General features: G+C 38.7%; 1 protein-coding gene across 4 annotated transcripts in view; it reads left to right on the top strand.

Annotated features, from left to right (window-relative positions):
- The window catches only part of CDKAL1 (CDK5 regulatory subunit associated protein 1 like 1), a 715,037-nt gene that overhangs the window by 659,456 nt on the left and 31,958 nt on the right, over positions 1-23,623 (top strand). For all 4 annotated transcript variants that reach the window (XM_054557269.2, XM_024248919.2, XM_054557271.1 and 1 more), the window contains one exon: positions 21,175-21,258. In XM_054557269.2, coding sequence (XP_054413244.1) covers positions 21,175-21,258 — 84 coding nt within the window. The remainder of the gene's footprint in view (positions 1-21,174; positions 21,259-23,623) is intronic.

A 23,623-nucleotide genomic window follows, 5' to 3' on the forward strand; every position in this document is an offset into this window, starting at 1 on the left:
ATTATGATTTTAAAAATCCACAACTCTGCTATTCATTTGAATTATTTACATAAGCAAGGCCTCTCCTTCTTAAATTGGAATCATACTGCAATATGCTTTTTGAGGCTTTTGGGTATTCTCAGTTAATTTAAATAGACTTGAGTAGAATGAAAATTGATCAAATATTGCATTGTTTTTAAAGTTAGGTCTCTTGCTTTTCACTTGAGAGATTTTTTTCCTCCACTTTAATACATTGGCTCATTTCCATTTTTATATTTCTTAGATATCATGATAATTATTGTTTTGATAAATTCCTACTCCCCATCCCCCCTTACACATACACACTTAATTTTGTTAGAGAATGTATCTGTTATGAAATACATTAAGAACTACCTCTGCATTGTAATGATTATGAATTTTTCAGAGATTTGTTTTAACTGCCTAATTCTGTTTAGAAGCCTCAATTTATGAGTTTTTTTCCCCACTGTCCTTTCATTAACTACTAAAAATGAATACATTAGGAAAGTAGGTGTTTTAAACAAAACCAGAACACTTGATTTATAAAACCAAAGCTTGATTTAAAGAGTATGATATGTCTTCAACCTGGTTGGGTATTATTTAAAGTTTTCCTCTGATTTTTTTTTTTTTTTTTTTTTCAGTAGCAAAGAGATACATTATCTCCAAAATGGCTAATGGATCTATCCAAACATTGGTTTTATAAGGAAATTGAAGAATCATTATTTACGAATATATTTGACAATTTTCCAAAAAGATAATGAGAGCAGACACATGGTGTAAATAGTATGTTTTTGATACAAATGTTCTCTTAGCCTAGCAACCAAATCAGAATGTTAAACAAACAAAATGAGAAGTAAAATGTTAAAATGCGTTCTGTAGTATTTTAGTTAATAATTTTATACATGGTTCTTTAAGCTTTTCCCATTTTATAGATGTCAAAACTAAACAGCTTGTCCAAACAAAAGTCAGAATCTCACTTGAACCCAACCTATTTTATCACCCACTGATACTTTCTCTAGCCTATCAACTATGTAATGAAATATGTCATGAAATGTTATTATTAAAGGCTAATTCCAGCCAATGTTGCAAGCATAAGGCACAGGAGAAGATGAGAGATGGAGATTTAAGGGGCAGTCATATAGTATCCAAGGAAAAAGCCATATCATGGGGAAAGAGTAAGATGATAGAGAAAAGGAAATAGTCAAGAAATTAACATTTCTGATCGTCATTCTAAACTATATGACAGGGGTTACGTATTTAAGGATCTTTTATAGTATAAAATTCCTGTACAAAGCCAGTACCTGTATTTTCTTTGTAAATCCATTACCATTTATATTGTAACTCTAATGATATTGGAGAAAATATGAATTATGAGTGTGCTGTTAATATGATGTGCCCTGTGTAATTCTGAACTCAAACAGTGAAGAGGAAGCCATGTTTATTTAAAATGTGGGAGCATCATTTTTCTTAACATTTATTTTTAGTGTTAATTTTATCTTGCATGTAAGACCTTACTTGGAAAAAAGAGAGGATCACATAGTGAAAGGTGATCTTGTTAAAAGTCATTGCAGAATGGGTTAATTTGATTGAAAATGATCCCCCCACAAAAGTTTCCAGATTATAACTTAGTCTCTTGTGCCATCATGGACCTTTCTAGTTATAATGGTGATATCAACATCCCAACAACCTACATTCATATAGCAATTTTTAGTTTCCTAAGGGATAGCACCTGCTCTCATTTGTTAAATGAACTGGTTATACTTGCTTCTAAGTGAGGATCCAAGAGGACTTACCTAAGCACAGGAGGGCTTGAAGCTGAACTCCAACCTCTGCAGGTTTCATGGTCTTCCTATAGCACTCTGATAGGTCACAGCAGACTACACAGCTTAGGAAATAATTACAGCCTGCCACAGTTTTTCTTAATTTTTAACTGAAAAAATCTCAGTTCTAAAATTTGATGGACAGTGAGGTTAGTTTGAGAAGTTGAGAAACTCTAATTTTCCATTATCCCTGTTATCTTTTCACCTAGGACACAGCAAGTGACGTGCTCATTGCATGGGCAGAGATTTTCCCACTCCGGGCACTGCTTTTATGCTGTCACGTCTTTTCAGGGTGAGGGAGGGCCACAATAACTTTGCAAAGAAAGTCCCAGATTTTCAAAGAGAGCAGAGAGTGTGGGGTGCCTACATGGGGTGGAGGTGGGAGAGAATGAGACCTTAGTAGAAGGTCTCATTTCACTACCTGAAATAGGCGTATAAAACAAATTACCCCAAATCAACAACTCATTAACGTTACAGGGTTTACTTGTTCGTAGATGTTTCCTTCATTTCTCAGTCTAGGGTCTTATTTAACCTCAAGACTAATACTCAACAAAGCCACACACGAATCATGAAGACGCCTATACAGGGGCAAGTAATTCCTCAAGGGGCATTTATTTTCCTGTATTTTCTAGGAAATGCTATTGGGAGGGTGTATTTTAATAATTAGCATTAAATTTGTTTCATATTTTTGCCTAGTAGCTTTCTCACAAGCTAAAGAATTTGGAAAGAATTGTTTATTCATTATATATTTGTACAAAAATCAGAAATAAAATTTTGAGGACTGAATATTTTAAGCTGTTATTACCTTCCTAAAACAACATTTTTGTTTGCTGCACTAGTCTTTTTCCATGTATACTTCAAGTAATAGAATACTATCATTTTGAATTGTAAAATGTTAAGCAAAACAAAAAAAGAGGCTGGTCCTGGTGGCTCACGCTTGTGATCTCAGCACTTTGGGAGGCTGAGGCAGGCAGATTGCTTGAGTCCAGGAGTTCAGGACCAGCCTGGGCAACATGGCAAAACACTGCCTCTACAAAACAATACAAAAATTAGCTGGGCATGGTAGCATATGCCTGTAGTCCCAGGTACTTGTGGGGCTGAGGTGGGAGGATTGCTCAAGCCCGGGAAGTCGAGGCTGCAGTACGCTGAAATCATGCCACTGCACTCCAGCCTGGGTTACAAAGCGAGACCCAGGCTGGAGTGCAGAAAAATCACCAGCTTCACCATTATAAACTATGCGATTCTGGGTAAGATCACCTCAACCCAAAGGGCATTGGTTTCCTGATCTGTTGAATGAGAATAATGTCTACTCACCCTGTAGGGTGTTTGGTGACAAAATAAGGTAAACCATTTCATCACCAGAACAAAAGTAGTGGTATGGTAATGCTTGTGTTTATAGTCATCATGGTGGTTAGTAGAAGAATCAAATTTTCTCCATCTGATGCTTGAACTTTCTTATGAATCCTTCCTACCCACCACCACCTTCATTTAAAACGGTGACTCTAAGACCTTTAAGTTTCATACCATACTTGCCAGTCCTTGTGACACCAAATAATATGTCAGCTGGAATACACCAGCGGCTTGTTTTAAGTCAGCTATTTACAGCTGCTAGTGTTTTTAGAAGCAAGCAGAAGTTAGCTGTCTGGTCCCAGTGGTAATTATCTGATCTTTCACTGATTTCTAGAAAGCCTCAGAGGGACACCACCTGAATCAATCAGAAATAACTAGTAAGGAAATTGAATATATCATCTTTAGGGAATTGTCTATTAAAGTTCTTTGCAGCCGGGCGCGGTGACTCACACCTACAATCCTAGCACTTTGGAGGGCTGAGGGGGGCAGATCGCCTGAGGTCGGGAGTTTGAGACCAGCCTGACCAACATGAAGAGACTCCCTCTCTGCTGAAAATACAAAATTAGCCAGGCGTGGTTGGTGCATTCCTGTAGTCCCAGCTACTCGGAAGGCTGAGGCAGGAGAATTGCTGAACCCAGGAGGTGGTGGTTGTGGTGGGCCGAGATCGTGCCACTGCACTCCAGCCTGGTCGACAAGAGGGAAGCTCCATTTAAAAAAAAAAAAAAAAAAAAAAAATTCCTTTTTGTGTATTTGAAAATCAGATTGTTTGGGTTTTTTTGGTGTCTTGTTGACTTTTAGGAGTTCTCTATATATTTTGAATGTTAATCTCTTATTAGACTTACAATTTGCAAATATTTCTTCCAAACTGTGGATTGTCTTTTTATTCTGCTGATAGTGTCTTTTGATACATAAAATTTTAAAATTTTTATGAAGTCCAAGGAAAAAAAAAATTTTTGAATTTAAAAACTTTTTTCCAGGTACGTTTTTGACTAGGTATGAGTCACCCTTAAGGCTACTAATTTTGCTCCATTAATTTTTATTCATCTTGTATGTCTACTAAAAAAGAAACAGCAATTACATCTTTTGAAAGACCTTTTGTAGTTTTGATCTTCTGTTTGTGATCTGGTAAGAAAAGAACTGTTTATATCTGAGTTTCATTTTCCCCAAATCTCTGCATTGGTTTGAATGTATCTCTAAAGCTTATGTGTTAGAAACTTGTCTTAGTCTTTTTTTTCTGCTGCTATAACAGAATACCACAGACTGGGTAATTTATAAAGAAAATAAATTTATTTCTCACAGTTCTAGAGGCTGTGAAGTCCAAGAGCGTGGCAGCAGCATCTGGCCAGGCCCTTACTGCTGGCAGAGAGATCATGTGCTGAGAGAACACAGGAGGCAGAGACAGACACAGACAGAAAGAATGCATGCATGTGCAAGAGGGTAGGAGTAAGAGAGAGCTGAGAAAGCCACACTCACCTTTATAAAAACCCACTGTCAAGATAGCTAACCAACTCCGGAGATAGCAGCTTTAATCCTTCACAGGATGGAGCCCTTATGACTGAATCACCTCTTAAAGATTCTACATCTCAACACTCTTACAATGGCACTTAAATTTCAGCATGAGTTTTGGAGGAGACATTTAGACCATACCAAAACTTGATCCCCAATGTGGTGGTATTGGGTGTTGGGACCTTCAAGAGGTTATTAGGCCATGAGGGCCCCCATGAGTGAATTAATGTTGTTATCATGGGAGTGGTTTCTTATAAAAAGACAAGTTCAACCCACTCTTGCTGTCCTCCCTGTATCGCCTTCTCTTTGCCCTTCTACCTTCTGCCATTGGATGATGCAGCAAGAAGGCCCTCACGAGACGCTGGCACCTTGATCTTTGACTTCCCGGCCTTTAGAACCACGAGAAAATAAATACATTTTCTTTATACATTATCCAGTCTCAGGTATTCTGTTATAGCAGCACAAAGAAGACTAAGGCAGAGATCTAATCACAAATCTTACATGTTGATGTTAAAGATAGTTTTCTTAGTCAGTATTTTGATATTAACAGATCTGTATTTTATATGTTATAACCTACTACAAAGCAGAGAACTTTTATATGGCCATTTTGAGAAAATATTTTAATTATTTCTCTTCCTTCTCTACTGATAAGTGAATGGTAATGCAAATTTCTCTTTCATTTGCCATTTCTTTCTGCTTTACTGTATTGATAGACTACCTGTTATTAATGGTCATTACAGTACCTCTTATTTTCTCTTAAAGAACTTGTTTTATATTTTCTTCAAGACACATAATAAGTAGCAAAGAGATGGTCCAGCATTGTTTACTGCAGAAAACAGTGTGCTAGGAAGTTTGGCACCTAAGACCTATATCTAACTTACACAGTATCCTGAACCAAGGTACTTAAATTCTCTGTGCTTCTATAAGTTGGCAACAACAAAAGTCTATGTGAAAGTGAAAAATAAGAAACTAGACGAAATAAGATTATTATAGCTGCTCTTTGTTATGCAGATGATAACAAAAAATACAGCGATTCTAAGGCCTTCAGAATAAATTATAAAATTAAATTTTTGAGAAAAGTGCCATTGATTTATTTCAGTTTAGCAATTTTTCAAAAGGTTTCAGTGCTTGACAGTATAACTATAAGAATATCACTATTTATTAAAAGAGCTGGTTCATTCATTTACATTTATTGAGAACCTATTATGAGTCAGGCATTGTTTTAGGCACTAGGGATAAAGTTGCAAATAAACAAAATCTCTACTCGTGGAATTTAGAATCTTGTGAGTGTTCTTCTAGGTTACTTCCCTTAAAATTTAAGGTAACTAGTTTGCTCAAATTAAAAGGATTATTTTACCCTGCTATAGTGCTATATGTGTGTATGGTTCTTAAACTTCATGCTGTCCCGTGTACTGTTTAGCAACAGAATTGTTTATTATTATGATTCTGGTATGTTAATGAAGGGGTACTTATTTGCAAATAACTGTTTAATCTGTGATTAAAATCTGGCAGCTCTTTTAAAAATAAAGACAGTTAAAATGCATAGTCACTGTCCTGCTGTATTGAATATGCAATTGAAAAACATTAAGAAAGGCATATCCTATTTATCACTTTTAATGAATCTTTCACCCTGGTCCCACTGTAAGCCCTTGATGGTATTCCTGTCATCCCATCCATATGCTCCTAAAAGCATTAACTATTCTTGGCTCTGTGCATGCCTTAGTATAAAATCAAAATCTCTAGGTTTTGATCACATATAAGCAAGCTTAAAAAAATCATTATCATTACCATATCCTCATTAAGATGATGGGCCCCTGACCATCTCTTCATGTTTGCCTTGCAATCTAAAATTCATGAATGCAAAGGGAATTTTTCTTATCCTTTTGAAAGAAGAATGATAAATATTTATACAGCCTTAACTCTTTCAAGCAGGCATAGGATCATGTTTTAGAAATGACAGGAATCTGCTCTAGGTTTTTTTTTTTTTTTTCCCAGCATGTTTCGTCTTTCCAATAACTACTGAAAAAAAATGAATTGCAGATTTATCAATATTGGAGAATATTCCTACTCTCTTCCCATTAAATATGTTTTACATTTCTGCAACCCTTTTGAGCCATGGCTTCGAAAAGGGAGCAAAGAGGTCCTTCTGCTTTTCAGACAGGGTTCCCCCAGAGGGCTGGCAGTACGCCCACCAGGAGTGCTGACCTGTGCTCAAGCCCAGGATCCTAATTCCTCCGGCAGCTTTTTGCTTTTTTAGCATATTTAACAATAATCTAGACTCTAAGTAACAAGTCACATATCCATACAGTGTTGCTTTTTAAAAGTTACTCCTCTCTGAAGCAGCAATTAGAGCCCCAAGACAGTTTTCTACTTGAAATTAAAATTCCCTCATGACTACTTGAATAAAGACATCCAGTAGTAATGTTGAAGTTATGAATGTGTTTCAGCTCACAGAGCTGTCTTCTTATAATAAATGGAAGATGTGTGTGAAGTTGGAATTTAGTTAAATATAGACCATCCTGGAGATAGTAGAAGTGCTGTGGGTTATGTTACCAACAATAATCTAACTTGTCCTGCACCTGCTGTTGGACCTCCTCCATATTATTATTTCTGCCACTGACTCCCAAAAACCAGGTTATTCATCTGAAGACAACTCAAGACTCAAGCCACATCATTACTGTTGTAAACCAGAAATAAAATTCTAAGCCCCCCAACCAACTGAATGCACCCCTTCTCTTGGCCAGGGGCATTCAAAGTTAACCTGAAAAACTGATACTTAGGCCATGAGAGGAAGCAGGGATTGGGGATTGGAGGGGTAGGTTGGACATGCCTCATTATGCTCTCCTCTGTTTGGAATTAAGGTACAACTGACCAGCAGTAACATTAAAACAGAGAACTTAAGACTAACAAAACAGACTTTTTGTAACAATAAGATACCAAATTCCAACCAGATTCTGGTATAGCATCACATGACAGATAACAGGCCCTAAAAAAATAAAAATATTTTACCCCCAAATACATTTCTTTGACTTTTTTTTTTTTTTTTTTTTTTTTTTTGAGACGGAGTCTTGCTCTGTCTCCCAGGCTGGAGTGCAATGGCACGACCTCGGCTTACTGCAATCTCTACCTCCCAGGTTCAAGCGATTCTCCTGCCTCAGCCTCCTGAGTAGCTGGGATTATAGATGCCCACCACCATGCCCGGCTAATTTTTGTATTTTTAGTAGACATGGGGTTTCACCATGTTGGCCAGGCTGGTCTCTAACTCCTGGCCTCAAGTGATCCACCCACCTCGGCCTGCCCAAAGTGCTGGGATTACAGGCGTGAGCCACCACGCAGAAACCAGCTCTTAAATGCTGAGTAGTTCACCACACAGAGAAAGGCCTTTTAGAATTCAAGTGACCTTCTAAGGTTTATTTCAACTGTATACTATCATGTGCAAAGTATTATAGCATTAAAATATCTCAGCTTAGGCCTCCAGCCAGTGCTTTTATTTAATTAATTAATTAATTTATTTGAGACAGGGTCTCACTCTGTTCCCAGGCTGGAGTACAGTGGCACATTCATAGCTCACTGGTGCCTTGACCTCCTGGGCACAAGCGATCCTCCCACCTCAGCCTCTGGAGTAGCTAGAACTACAGGTGTACACTACCACGTGCAGCTAATTTTTTTTTTTTTTTTTTTTTTTTTCTGTAGAGATGGGGTTTCACCATGTTGCCCAGGCTGGTCTCAAACTCCTGGGCTCAAGCGATCTACCCACCTCAACCTCCCAAAGTGCTAGGATTACAGGGTGAGCCACAGTACCCAGCCTATGATTTGAATATTCTCAAGGTCTTTTAGTTCCTACAATGCAATAATTTTGTAGCAGTTTGAAAATCCAGACATACTATATCGGTTTTCCCAGCTACTCCTTGAGTTGGCTCCGTTTCTGCTATTTAGTGTCAGGAACTGTTGCAGTGGTTCCTATCTACATCTGTGATAAACAGCTTTTCCTAGAACAACTTGCAGACATGGCAATGTTCAGGTTTAAGTAGATGATGTACTATTGTGTTTGGCAGGGGAGTCCATTAAAAAAAAAAAGCAGCCCTCATACTAAATTTCTTTTGAAAGGTGTTACTGATCAAAAAATATAGCTCAGAACTGAAAATTGTTTGGACTAAATAACTGTGTCCTTTCTCTCACCTTCCCACTCAATCCTTCCCCCAAAGTAGATTGATATGAAAAAGTACATAGGATTGCTTAAAGCTTTTATCTTTCTTAGTAATCACCCTGGAAGAATTTTTAAATAATTGATTTAAGTAGAATCTTTTATTCTTGGTTTAAATGTATACAAAAACTACCCACATGCTCACCTGCAATCTCGATTTTCTGTGAATTTCATCTGTTTTCTTGCTTGTCTACATCAAGGGGAAATAGGGAGCGAGGACAGGTCTGAACCAAAGTACTCCCAGTTAAATGGCATGATGTGTATATGTATCTGTGTGTGTGTGCATGCCTGTGTGTACACACAGTAAATTACTGGTTGTAATAAAATTTGTTAGAATTTCAATTTAGCTTCATTAAGTCTGAGACAGTGAAGTAATATTAAGGGGGAAATAGAATAGGTGAAGAGAAATAAATACTAGATCAATTGTCTTTCAAGAAAGACGTTTTAGAAGAAGTAGTATTCATTTTTTAGGTCATCATTGACATTTCTCAATATTATATTCCTATAAACTGCATATCAGGACTTGTATGTGCTTGAAGAAGCTACATTTTCACAGCAGGAGAGGAAACCAGAATAAAGCATTGAGATGCAGGTGCACAGTAATACAAGTGGGCTCTTTCCCTGCAGCCTGAATGCCTGGCCAATAATGCAGAAGCTCTTGGAGCCGGGCTCTCAGGGTCTCCCGGAGCTAAGCCAAGAAGTATGGGGGTGGGGCGGGGGGCTCAGGAGAGAATAATTGTTATTCAGTCTTCTTTAATGAGATGTATTGCCCACTGCTGAAAGATTGTGGCAGTGCCTTTTGTTATGCTAATTAGACACCATTAGAGCTTGGCTCTCTTTGATTTCTGCTTAATCTTTTCTGCTTCCTCAGCCTCAATCCTGACTGGCAAATGGTTGAAAGATGGTGGGGTGTACTGCACGTGTTATTTATTGCTCACATCTATGCTGAGTTCTTTGGGGAATGGGGGAGAATGTAAGATCTGTCTTACCAAAGACAGTACCTATTTTGGACATTCATTTTTGGCTTATTTTTAAAAAATGAATTTTTTGATAATGATTACTTTCTGCCTTTTAAGTCCAAATGCCGCTGTTTTTTATATGGTTGCTTTTGCAGCCACACTGAATGGAAAATGACAGATTGGAAAATGTAGATGGCCTCTCCTTGGTTGCCTGGATTTCCCTAAAAACAGTGAGCAAGCTGATCATGCCATAAGGTTTTAGGGAGGCTGTGGTCAACCAGAAAAATGGAAGCAAGAATAATTTAATGGTCAAAAAGATAAATTTTGCTATTCAAAATTCCTGCCTTTACAGTTTATAGACATGTATACATTCCTTCCTGAAACTAAAACATTACGTTTACATGATTACCACAATTAAGAGTGTGGTGAGTTTTTTTTTTTTTTTAATTTTTTTGAAGAATGACTAATATCCTTTCTAAAACAGTGAAATGGTAGATTTCCGTTAAATTTTTAAAAACAACATCATAATGTTTTAGAGCAGCCCTCTCCAATAACAATATGGTATCAACCACAGATGTTTCTTTAAATTTTTTGATAAAAGAAACAGGTGAAATTTGTTTGAATAATATATTTTATTGACTCCAGTATATCAAAACTATTATCATTTCAGCATGTATTCAGTATAGAAATTAATGAGATGTCTTACATTCTTTTATTCATGTGAAATTTTTGAAATCCAGTGTGTACTTTGCACTGGTGTGTGTTTGATAACACATCTCAATTTAGATTCACCACATTTTAAGTGCCCAGTGGCCACATATGGCTAGGGCTACTGTATGCGTGGTGCAGTTTTAAAGTAATTGGGTAATTCACCACTTGCCTAAAACAACTGTCAGGATAGAATCCATTTTTAACATTATAGATTAAATATTATGAGGTATGTGACATTGACCAAGTCACTTAATCTCTAAGGGGCCTGTATTCTCATCTGTAATATGAAGAGTTTGTCCTAAATGATCTCTGAAGTCCTCTCTTCTATCCAATCCAGCTCTGAATTCATGATTTTAAAAATTCTCATTTAGAAGTTGGGTAGGCTGGAGCTTATCCATCCTTTCTCATAATTTAGTATTTGAAAAGAAGCTTTCTTATGCCATAAAGATAATTAGAAAGTGTCCTGCATACCACGCCCACACCTTTTCTTCTTCCAAATGTCTGTATCTTTCTCGGAATTATTCTGAGTTTTATACCATTGGTAATGCCTGGTAGTGTAGCTCACTGAGTTGCCTGACTCCCCATGCTTTTGGAATGAGGACTTGGAGCAATGAAGGTGTGAGGGGAGTTGGCAAGTGGTTGCTACAGATTACTAGATTACATAAACAATCTCTCTCCAATGCTTTTGCTTTTCTTTTTTTTTTAAATTTGGCTTACTTTTTGTGTCGTCAGTGAAACAAAACTTCTACAAGCACCTTCCAAGAAAGTGACTTATTCAGTGTTATCACTGGTCACTTGTGTGCCTTTTGGGGATGGGGAATGTATGAAAAAAAATTTTTCCCAGAAGCACAGCCCAGTATTCATACATATTTTTGCCCATTTGTGAAAAAAAAGGACATTTCCTTATTTTAGTGTTTATTTGTTGAAAATGAAGTGAAACTTTTTTCACATATGTGCTGTATGTAGACAATTTAGATTTTTGGTTTTGAATTGCTTTTTTAGCAGTTTATTTTTCTGTTGGGAACATTTATTGTTTTCTTACTGTTTTGTAAAAGCTCTTTATATTATATAACATAAAACATGTCATTAGTATATATGTCATACTTGCAATTTTTTTCTATTTGCTTTTTGACTTTGTTTATGACAATCTTAATATACTTTTTTTTAATCAGTAGTTAAAAACTTCTCATTTATGGCAACATGGCATTATGTTAAAAAATGTTTCATCAACACGTTACATGTCTAATAATTTATATTTCCTCCAAGTATTTTGTGGCTGCTTCTTTTTCATCTTTTCAACTGACAAAATTGTATCTATTTAAGGTGTACAACCTACTTTTATGAGTAGGTCCCTTTCTGAGACTCTGCTCTCAAAGAAGACTGGCCTAGACTTGCCAAGTAATGGCTGAGAGAGAGACCAGTGGGAATAGATCAGGAGGGTGGAAGTGAATGGAAATGCTGTTCAATTTTTAGGTTTGAGCTTTTCATAAAAAAGTTCTACACTTATATCCAGTGTTGGCTCCACGGGCCCTTTCCATGAATCAGATCTCATGGATAGATCTTACTGGCAGTATCTGGCCATAGGACTTCAGTTTTCAGTATTGAGCACTTTCCCAGGCTGCCTGGGCATGACAGAGCTTGCCCAGTGTGGGGAAAAACAGACTTGATGTACTTTGTGCCGGCTCTGTGATAGGAGGGTCAACTTGTTTGGGTTTGTTGAGAGGGTAGATTTCATGTTATATGTTCTTACCACAATTTTTTTTTTAATTCCACAAAAAGCTTTATAGGCAATACCTTTGAATGCTCTAGAATACTCAGAATGTACAGGCAGGTGGTTAAAATGCAGCTGCTTTTTGAACTGGCAGTTTAGGTAGCACTAGATTTGGATCCCTGATGCCAGGAAGGAAGGCATCAGTGTGGCGTTTCCTGTGTAACTATTTGCTCTTACTATTGGCTCTCGATCAGCAGATGGAAATAGCTTTGTTACTAAGAATGGGATTTTGCCCCCAGCTGGGAAGAGACTACCTTGGATTGTCTTCCTCTTACTGGAGTAGACATGGCTAGAAGAAGACCAACCAGCGTGAACAAAAGCACAAGGAGATTCTTGTTAGAAGAAACTTCATGGTCTGATTTGATTCAGTAGAACTGCCTCGGGCCTGGTCTTTGTATCTTGTATCACTGCACAAAGAAGGGAAGAATAACTTTTGAAAAGCCAAATTGCTTTGCAATTTTTCTTTCTACTTAGGTGATTTCTGAAATGCAAAGAAGGAAGAAATAAAGCTACTAAGATACTCATGGCAATTAATAGATAAGCATATATACTTAAAAATATGGCTATTCCACTTCAAAGGAACATTCTTCACCCTTTGAGTACATTTATATCTATTAATAAGTGTATCTAAAGAATTTTTTTTTTCCACAGAGGACAATGTTTTCAAATAATCTAAAGAATGCCTTTTTTTTTGTCATTGTTTAAGAATCAGTTACCAGTCCAGTGCTTTGAGAATAAACTGTCCAACATCTTCTCTTAAGAACCCTTAAGTAGACCAACAAATTGATGGCTAGCATTTTGAATAGGATGGACTTAAAGGCTCATTACTTGTTTTCTATGCTATCATCATTTTTGACACACATTCTTGTGTCGTGGCCCTATTTCATTATAGAATGGCATTGTGGAGTAAGGATGATATTAAATTTTAATGTTATTGCTATTATTACTGTTGACCGTTTTTAGCATAAGTATGCCTGGTTCTTTAATTCCAGCTTCTGCAGGGCCAGAAAATAGAAGTGTGCATGAACAGTCAGGAAAATTACTGTATACCCAGGAGACCCAGCATCGCATGCTCTGCCTGTTGTGAATGATGAATCAAAATGGAAAGGTTATCATTTTCATTAGCTAGGAAAGAACAAGACCATACTTTTCTCCAAGTGTAATTACAGCGGTTCACTGGCAACATTACACTGCAGTAATTAGTCTAAAGGTGTATGTGAGGGCAGGCTTTTGCACAGACAATAGAAATATTATTTCAGAGTTTAAGGTCACAGCCTTGTGTTTAACATGTTCCAGGCAGCTTAGAGGGGGGAAAAAAAAACTAATTTGACTGGAGCTAAAGAAAGACATTTGACATTTCCCAGAGTCAGGCGTTCAGAAACCAGTCAGGTCGAAAAATTGTATTTTATTATCTACAATAAAAGAAAAAACTTAGCTGCAGAAATAGCATGTCAGAATATTCTGTAGGATAAGCACAGATAAAATTCAAGTTTATTAGAACCATGATGTAAATGATTACAGGAACTTTTGATATGTGTGTTTTGTTTTGTTTTGTTTTTTGTTTTTTTGAGATGGAGTCTCACTCTTGTCGCCCAGGCTGGAGTGCAATGGCGTGATCTCAGCTCACTGCAACCTCCGCCTCCCAGGTTCAAGCGATTCTCCTGCCTCAGCCTCCGGAGTAGCTGGGATGACAGGCATCTGCCACCGCACCCGGCTAATTTTTGTATTTTTGTAGAGATGGGGTTTCACCATGTTGGCTAAGCTGGTCTTGAACTCCTGACCTCAGGTGATCCACCCGCCTCGGCCTCCCGAAGTGCTGGGATTACAGGCATGAGCCACTACGCCCGGCCTGATATGTGTGTTTTAATCTCCATTCTTTTCCTAAGGCAAAGAATGGACAGAAAAAATAATTGTCAGCAGCTCTTCAAGGAAAACAAAATAGTTTCTTTCTTCCTTAACACCATTTTCAAGAAACAAATGTCTACCTTACACTGGTCCGTATATCTATGTCCTTTGTGAATTTTTTGTTACTCTATTTAAATAGTAATATTGAAATCTTTTTGTAACTCAGCATCTCAGAATAGAAATTGATTGACATTATGTTCCAAAGCCACGTCAGGCTTTCTGTTTAAGTAAAGAGAAAGTAAGAAGAGAAAAAAAGTTATAAAGAGAAAAGCAACTTTACATACAGTTTATGTTTAAAGCCATATATGAGTTTAAGAGAAACCTTCTGCTTTTTCTAGTCCGAAGAATACTTTTGCAAGCAACATTTCTTACTGAGTTAAAAATATTAGCCCAAATACCCTGATGTCTTTGTTTAATTTGAGTAATGTCTGTGTTTCTTCACACAATTCTGTTTCTCTCTTTATATCCTTATATAGCCTTGTAGAATATTGTTTGTTTCAGGGCAAATGATGACTTAGAGTGTACTTGAGGAGCATTCATTCAGCAACCAAATTCTGTTGGAAACCACTGCTTTTTAAATGCAAGTGTGTGTTTTATCTGCACTCTCTGGCCATATGGTTAGAACTGATGTTTTTCACAACTTCAGGCACTTGGGAAATTTAAGCATAGATGTGACACAAATGACACAGCTAGCTGATTATGTAACTTACTGAAAAATCTACCCCAAAATTGAATTTAAAAACATTGCTATTTGTTTGTCACAGATGTTTCTCTGCTCAAGGAAAAGTCATACGCTGCAGAATTAGATCCGTGATGTTGTAAGTTTTCCACAGCTAGCAATTAAATAGGAAGCATTGAGTAGTGGGAAGAGTTCAAAGACTTCCCTTTCTTCTGCCACTGCCACTGAGCAAATCACCCATCTTGCCAGACCTTAGTTCTCTCCCTGTGAAATCAGAGAGATTGCTAAGCTCCCTCCAACGTCTTACTTTCTTTGTCTGTCTAGGGGAATACTGCTTTTATTTTCTGCCTTTGTGGTTTTCATTAAAAAAAAAAAAAAAAAGTATAAGAGCTTTTCTCATATCTTTTCAATAAGGCCTAGAAAATTGTAGCACACTCATTCTTTCACAGCTGGGGGCCGTATTTCCCAGCAGCCCTGCGAGGTCAGCAGTAATGCAAGGTCTTGTGGAGACGTTTCCTGTGCCTTCCTTCACATTAGTGACCCAGTCAGAGAAAGCGAGGGATAGTTTTACAGGAATATTTTTATAATTCATTTTTCATAAAATGTCTTTAAATAACGTTAAAGTGATGAAGTTCTGTACATCCTAGGAAAAAATTACTTTCTCTACTTACATTTGATGAATAAGTTATAAAGTATGCCTAGCTTGTTAAAGCAGGTACCAGAACCAACAGCCACTTTCAAAAGTCCATAGAGCTGAACTCAGTAAAGGAATAAGCTCTGAAGGTAAGAATTGTCCCTTACTTCAGATAGCTATAATCAAGTTACTACAATCAGTTACTTTCCTGACAGATCTCTTAAAAGGCAAAGCTTTGTAAATGGAAACTGAGTTTCCCCTGGAAATACTATAGCATTTGTATTCTCAACAGAAGCTTTTAACCTCTAGCATGTTACAGAAATTAAATAAACATCATTTTATTTAACCAGCCATAAACTATATGCCTGTAAACAAATCAGAAGGAAAAGGACATCTTTCTTAGCATTACAAGAAAATACTTTGTTGAGATTTCCTTTTTTTTTTTTTTTTTTTTTTTTTTTTTTTTTTTTTTTAGGGATGGGATCTTTCTCTGTCACCCAGGCTAGAATGCAGCTTTGCAATCATAGCTTACTGCAACCTTCAACTCTTGGACTCAAGCAATCCTCTTGCCTTAGCGTTCCAAGTAGCTGGGACTACAGGTGTGCGCCACCACACCCTGCTAATTTATTTTTATTTTTTTGTAGAAACAAGGTCTTGCTATGTGGCCCAGGCTAGTCTCTAACTCCTGGCCTCACGTGATTCTCCCGCCTTGGCCTCCCCGAATGCTGGGATTACAGGTGTGAGCCACCACCACACCCAGCCAAGCTTTGTTGAGATTTTGGCAGGCTTCTTTAAGGAAACTTCAAGTCACTCAATAGCCTCTTGAGACACCTTGTAATTGTTTCCTGGCAGGTACTGTATTGAAAATCAAGTTGTTGATTTAAGTACAGCAAGAAGGTAGCTGTAATTTGCAGAGGGCTCTAAGCATACATTTACTGTTTAAAAAGAGAGAGAGAGAGAGAACAAGAGAGAAACAGGCTTGATTTAGAGTACATAATTTCCTTCAGTTAATTCCCATGAAACCTTTGGATGTGCTGATCCGCAGCCTACAGATCTACCTTCAACAATGACTTAAACTTCATAATTGAAAGATCTTTAAATATTGTAATCCACCTCCCCTTCAACAGCCCTACTCTCTTCTCCCTACTTCCGTCCCACTTCTACCAACCTCTCATTTTTAGATGAGGAAAGTGAAACCCCAAAACATAGTCAGGTCTCTTTCATCTCAAAAATAATCTCACTCAGACCCTGTGTCTTTGTCCCCTACTGACCAGTCCATATATGTGGCATCTGTTGATTTCAAAGAACCCTCTTCAGACTCTTTTCCCTTGGGTTCTGCTAGAACTATGTGCTTCTGCTTCTGACCTTTCATTGTCCATCCATCACTTTCCCCTTTCTTCCTATCCTTGAATGTTACAGTTCTCTTGACACCACCCACCAGACCATTCTTTGGACGTAGAATTTCAGTTGTATCTTAAACATTTCTGCTGAACAATTATATTGTGCTCTGTCTTAGTTCATTTTCTGTTGCTGTAACAGAATACCCAAGACTGGATAATTTATAAGGAAAAGAAGTTTATTTGGCTCATGATTCTGGAGGCTGAGAAGTCCAAGATCGGGCAACCCATTTAGTGAGGGCTTCAACTCAGCAGAAAGCAGAAGGGCTTTCAAAGAGACCACACACGAAAGGCAGCCTCACATTGTAACACCCGGCTCTCATGTGAACTTATCCATTCCCTCAAGAACTAACTCAGTCCCTGGAGAAAGACATTAACTAATCCTAATGACCTAATCACGTCTTAAAGACACTGCCTCCCAACACTGTTACATTGTCAATTAAATTTCAACATGAGTTTTGTCAGGGACAAACCATAGCAGGCTGCCAGTCACAAATTTTATGGGAACCATGGTTTTCAACCTCTTCCTTACTTGCAGGATTTTGTCCATTTTTCACAGTGATGTCACCTTTTCCTGTCGGTAGTTTCAGCTGTTAGGCAAGGATCTGTCAGTGATGGTGAGGCAGCCATAGAAGTTTGCTTCTCAGATGAGTGTAGAGTCTCTTTAAGACAAATTCTGATCCCTTCTAGTGGACTACCTCTGCCATTAGCATAATAGATAACTGGGTGGTGTGGTCTTAGAGTCCTGAAGATATCTGTAGCCTTGCCACTTTTCTGCAGATGCCCTGCCTTAGTTCTGTGACTAGAACTTCCTTACTCGGATAGCAGAGGCACTCCTTGGTTATGGCAAGCCAGGATGATTACTCTCAATTTTGTTATATGAGGGTCTTTAACCACACAGGGCTACCATATGGGGTGGGAGAGACAGCATCTAGAAAGTGTAGGGGAAGTGGCTCATTTTAAAAAGAAATTTGAGGCTTGTGTATGTTTCCTTAGCCCACAAGTTCCTTTGCAACCAAGGTGAAGTTGCATCGTCCAGAATGTCATCTGAACTCATTCTTCCATAACTTCAGTGTTGACTTTAATATTATTTGGAATAGTTGATTCTCTTAAAGGTTATATTTGATTTTCACTTCAGTGTGACTTCATTCATTAAAAAATATTGAGGGAAGCATTTATTATTTTTTGTTTGTTCATTTGTTGAGATAGGTTCTCACTCTGTTGCCCAGACTGGAGTGCAGTGGCATGATCAAAGCTTACTGCAGCCTCCAACTCCCGGGCTCAAGCAAGTTTTGTATATTTATAATATATATGTATACGTATATTTATTTTAAGCGGTGGGGACGGATTGCAGCAGCTTTTGATCAAAGCCCTAGCCTTCCTAGGCTCAGTTTTGTTCCGTATGCTCTGGAGATTTTTTTTAGAGACAGATTCTCACTCTGTCACCCAGGCTGGAGTGTAGGGGTACGATCTCATCTCACTGCAACATCTGCCTCCCGGGTTCAAGCAATCCTCCCACCTCAGTCTCCCAAGTAGCTGAGACTACAGGCACATGCCACCATGCCTGGCTAACTTTTGTATTTTTAGTAGAAACAGGGTTTCACCACGTTGGCCAGGCTGGTCTCGAACTCCTGGCCTCAAGTGATCCACCCGCACTGGCCTCCCAAGGTGCTGGGATTACAGGCATGAGCCATCGTGCCTGGCCTCTGGAGATGTTTTATTTATTTATTTATTTATTTATTTATTTATTTATTTATTTGAGGCAGGGTCTTATTCAATCACCCATGCTGGAATGCAGTAGAATGATCACAACTCACTGCACCCTCAATCTGCCAGGCCCAAGCAATCCTTTCACGTCAGCCTCTCGAGTAGCTGGGACTATAGGCACACACCACCACACTCGGCTAATTTCTGTATTTTTTATAGAGACGGGGTTTTGCCATGTTATCCAGGCGGTCTCAAACTCCTGGACTCAAGTGATCTGCCCACCTCTGCCTCCCAAAGTGCTGGGATTACAGGCATGAGCCACCGGGCCCGGCCGCTCTGGAGATTTTTAAGGGCCTTGCCAGTGAGACTGGGGACACAAATAGGATGACTCCTCAGTTGAGGACACAAATAGGATGACTGAAAAGGTGTTTGCCACTATGAACTAGTGCACATTGCGGTTCTCCTGAGTCTCTTTGGCAAATAATAGTTAAATACTCACCTACAAATAGTTCTCTTATGGTTGATTAAAAGCCCAGCTTTCTACTATATAAACATAGCAAGTCTTTTTAACTCTGTATATATTACTGTCATCGTTATCATCTCCAGATGAAATAGAGCAGCCCAAACATGATGGCCCTTACTCTCCACATTGATTCTAAGAAGAAGAAAGAAGCAGCATAGTTTTCAGTGCCTCTACAATTTCACATTGTTGTTAATTTCCTGAAAACTTGATGTTCAATGAAGTGTAATTGCAGATTTCCTTAAGAACCATTGACAGATACTTATCCTAAGTCATAAGCAACTCACACTGTGAAATGTGTACAAACATTCTAAGTCTTCTTCTAGAAGAATATACTTCAGTGATACCCAATATTCACCAGCCCTTTTTGATAAACAGAGCCATTGAAGCTCAACATAGAAGTTGGGGGAAATTTCTTTTTTGCCACAAGTTGGGGGAAGTTTCTTTTTTGCCACTTGATTCTTTTAAGGGGATTAATGTTGCCAGAACTTCCAGTGTTTTTCAGAGAGTGAAAAGAGTCTTTAGTTAAAGTGTCATCTCAGAGACCTTACAACTTTTGGCTAAGAGGGCTATATTTTGAATGAGATAGTAAACTAGATAGTAAATTATGGTGTATTTAGGTACTGGCATTGTATGATGGAGAGGGGAGTTTGATTTGTTTTTTAATTGTTAGGTGGTCTATTTAGTGCAGCTGTGTTTATGTTTCCTTCATGGTAACCGCCTGAACATGGTGACAAGTCCCTACAAATGAGAATAGGAATTTAAAAAAATTATCTTGCCAGTGGGCTTTAATTTGGGGGGGTCATAATTATTAAGTAGCAATCGTAAAAATAATCCCCAGCACAGTCATTCGGTACAGTTGTTTTGCTGTATCAGACATTTTGACAACCTTGTAAAAAGAGTAACTGAGTCCAGGCATGGTGGCTCACGCCTGGAATCCCAGCACTTTGGGAGGCCGAGGCGGGCGGATCACCTGAGGTCAGGAGTTCGAGACCAGCCTGGCCAACATGGCAAAACCCCGTCTCTACTAAAAATATAAAAATTAGCCGGGCATAGTGGCGCATGCCTGTAATCCAGCTACTCGGGAGGCTGAGGCAGAAGAATCGTTTGAACCCGGGAGGCGGAATTTGCAGTGAGCCAAGATCATGCCACTGAACTCTAGCCTAGGTGACAGAGTGAGACTCTGTCTCAAAAAAAAAAAAAAAAGAGTAATTGATACCTTAAATGCTGCATTTCACAGTAGAATAAACTTGGAAATTATAGAATTTCCTTGGAATAGTCACACTTCTTTACCCATTGTTTTGGCTGATTTACTTCTTTGCTATTAAAAATGGGTGCTTAGATCATAACGTACATCAATTCTGTAGGAAATTAGCAGTTCCATATTTTTGCTGTCTTTCTCTTTAAAAAATAATAAATGAATGTGGGGTCATGACTGCAGCAAAGAGACAGTTGCCTGTGACAGAGAAAATGTATATAATAAGTAAATAGCTCTGTGAATTACTCAGTACTTTCAGAATTGTATGCAAAATATGAAATGTGGAGGTGCAAGGTCCTAATGACTAGTTTTCAGAGGCATTTTCTTTAGTGTTACATCCCTCGTAACTTAAATTAATGTTTATTACTATTCTCTCATATTGCCAAAATATTTTCATGAATTTGGATTAGAAGCAGCTTGTTCTGGCTTGTTTTGCAACTTTGTTTCAGGAAACAAAGTGATATTTAGAAGATTTTTGTATGTCATAGAAGCTTTAATTATCTTACTTATGTTGAAGGAGATCAAATTCTGTTTCAGAGTTATGTAAGAAAATAAGAGTTTATACTATGCTAATTTTATGTTGCCAGATAATTAATGTCTTTCAAAAAATTTGAATCCGTGATTTGAGCAGTGTTCGCTGTTAAATAACCAGCAATGTAGAGTCTACTTCAAATTCAAGAAGACCTTTATTTTTATTTTTGGATTCACAGGTGTTTACCCTTATCTTTCCTTTTTTCCCTCCCCTTCTCTCCACAGATTGGTGAAAGACAACAAGTGTTAGTAACAGAAGAATCTTTTGATTCCAAGTTTTATGTTGCACACAATCAATTCTATGAGCAGGTAAGAGGCACTTCAGTATTCTTGAGTTTTCTCCAAAGTGAGAAAGAGTTCTGAAAGTTTAAGCAAAGGGCATTTAAAGGGGAGAGTGTTGAATCTTGTCACAACAAGGCTGTTTTACAGCTTGAAGCCAGCCAGGCTAACACGGACTTTATCTTTGTGACTTACTCTACAATATGTTCTGTACAAAGGAATAGGTGTATTTAGTCTATTTTAGTTCACATTAATCTTTGACAGGACCAGCCTTAGGCTTTTGGGCGTTTGGAACCAGGCAATTAGCACTGCCAGAATTCCCACACCCTGGCAAAGCAGGGGGGAAAGTCCTGCTCAGACGACAGGAAGGATGTCTGCATGGGCAACAGCAGCATGAAAGGGCAGGGATTTCCTCTCACTGGTACATCACCCGGACAGTTTTTTTAGTTGGTTGGTTGGTTGGTTGCTTGGTTGGTTGGTTGGTTGGTTTTTTAGTTTTGTTTAGTTTTAGCATTTGTTTTTTTTAACTTCTACCTTGATAAAAATGCTGGGAGCAGAGGAAAAGGAGTCTATTCCTGGGACTCAACTCAAATTGTATGAACAACTGTGCAGACCCATGTGAGGATCAAACCAGCTTCACTGTGAGAGCTTTGAAGGCCATCTCTAGGGGCGCCCCCACTTACTAGCCCTCCTTCCCTGCCCATCTAAGCTGGCCTGCCTTTGCCCACCGAGGAGCCTGACTTCTGTTTCAGCATCGGGGTTTCTACTCCTCCAGGTGGGACAGCAATTCAAAAGTGACTGAGGAAAAGAGAGTGCCTCTTTCAGGGGCATTGACCCTGGCAAGGGATGAGGCCAGGGAAGAGATGGGATACGCCCTCCTCTCCCATCTCATGATAGCCTGTGTCTCCCATCTCATGATAGCCTATGTCTCCCATCTCACAATAGCCTGTGCGGGAGACTGTCATGGGCTTACGGAGATTTTCACTGATAATTCTGGATTGTATTAAAATCAAATGGAGCTTTCTACTTTTTTGCTTCTTTCTTGTCAGATAAGAGGTGAAAATGTTTGCTATGGGTCATGGCTGGAATTAGAGCTTGAGAAGACGCTGAAGGCCAATGTGGACAAGTCGGATGAGGGATGGGCAGAGGAAGCAGGCTGCCTGTGTCAGAAGGCAGGAAAGCAGGAGCTGAAGAGGCCCCCAGCATTCTCATTCCCCAGGGAAGCATCTCAGACTGGGCAGTGCGTCCCCAGGAAACAGGGGAGCTTTTCAAAGCCCAGACTAAATGTGCTCTGTTCAGTACCGGTGGAGACTGCAGTTGAGGAAGGGCTCCCAGCACTCCATGTCTGGCCTGCATTGCTTCCCCATTTCCCCATCTCATTAATATACTCCAGAGGGCCATTTTCCTATTCAGGCCAACCTTCTGCTCAGCCCTGGGGAGGAGCTTGATTGCATTTTGGTTGCCTCTTCTCTCTCCTTTCTCTTGCCATCTGGGTTTTGCCTCAGCAGGGAACTTTTTTCCCTTCATTTTAAAGGCAGTGGCATGCCTCGTTAGCTGCTTCCTCCAATTTAAAGCAGTCGGGCTTTTTCCAATTATTAAAACTGGAGGAGGGGAAAACACTGAGCCCTTCATTCAGATCAAGGCAGCAGATCAAGGAGGGTTATTTTTCCCCAGAATAGTACCAAATCTCCCAGGGTTAGTTTGGTCTAGAGATTTTCTTATTTTATAAAAACTGATTTAAAAGGGCTTTTTATATCCTAACACTAAAGCTCTTTTAGTTCATTTTGCCTGCCATAAGTAATTCACCACCCAGGTGACCTTTTTCTTCTGCTTTGATGAAGCAGTGTACTCAGTGATCATAAAAATCAAACTCAGACCAAGATTCAATTTTGCCTCTCAGAGAGATTGGCTGTGGAACTCCTGGCTCTCATCTGACTTTTCTGTCTCTACAACTAAGCATATCAAAGATTTTCTAGGAATTATTTTTCTAAATAAGATGAGTTCCAGAGGTGAAGATTATATCTAGATATCCAAGTATTACTAGATTAGAACTGGTCTATTTATTTTGGATTCTAACTTGAAAAGACTGGCAAGTTGCTGCAGTGCTAAAATAGAAGTATAAGGGAGACATCACGCACACAAGCTACCTGTGGGTCCCAAAGGAAGGGAAACATTTGCTCGAAGTAAACAAGTACTTTTATCAGGAATCTCTAGTGGAAAGAGACCACCTGACAGTTTCCTGTGAACCCTTCAGAGGACTGGTTCTAGATGGAGGTAGATTCCCAGGACTGACAAACACATGCCTTTTCTAACAGAGCAAGGGAAATGAACGGCAGCTGTTAGTTTCAGGCGTCATTTAGCTCCAAACAGCAGTGTACGGCGTTATTGGAAGGTT

The sequence above is a fragment of the Pongo abelii genome, chromosome 5 (assembly GCF_028885655.2).
Source record: "Pongo abelii isolate AG06213 chromosome 5, NHGRI_mPonAbe1-v2.0_pri, whole genome shotgun sequence".
Classification (NCBI taxonomy): domain Eukaryota; kingdom Metazoa; phylum Chordata; class Mammalia; order Primates; family Hominidae; genus Pongo; species Pongo abelii.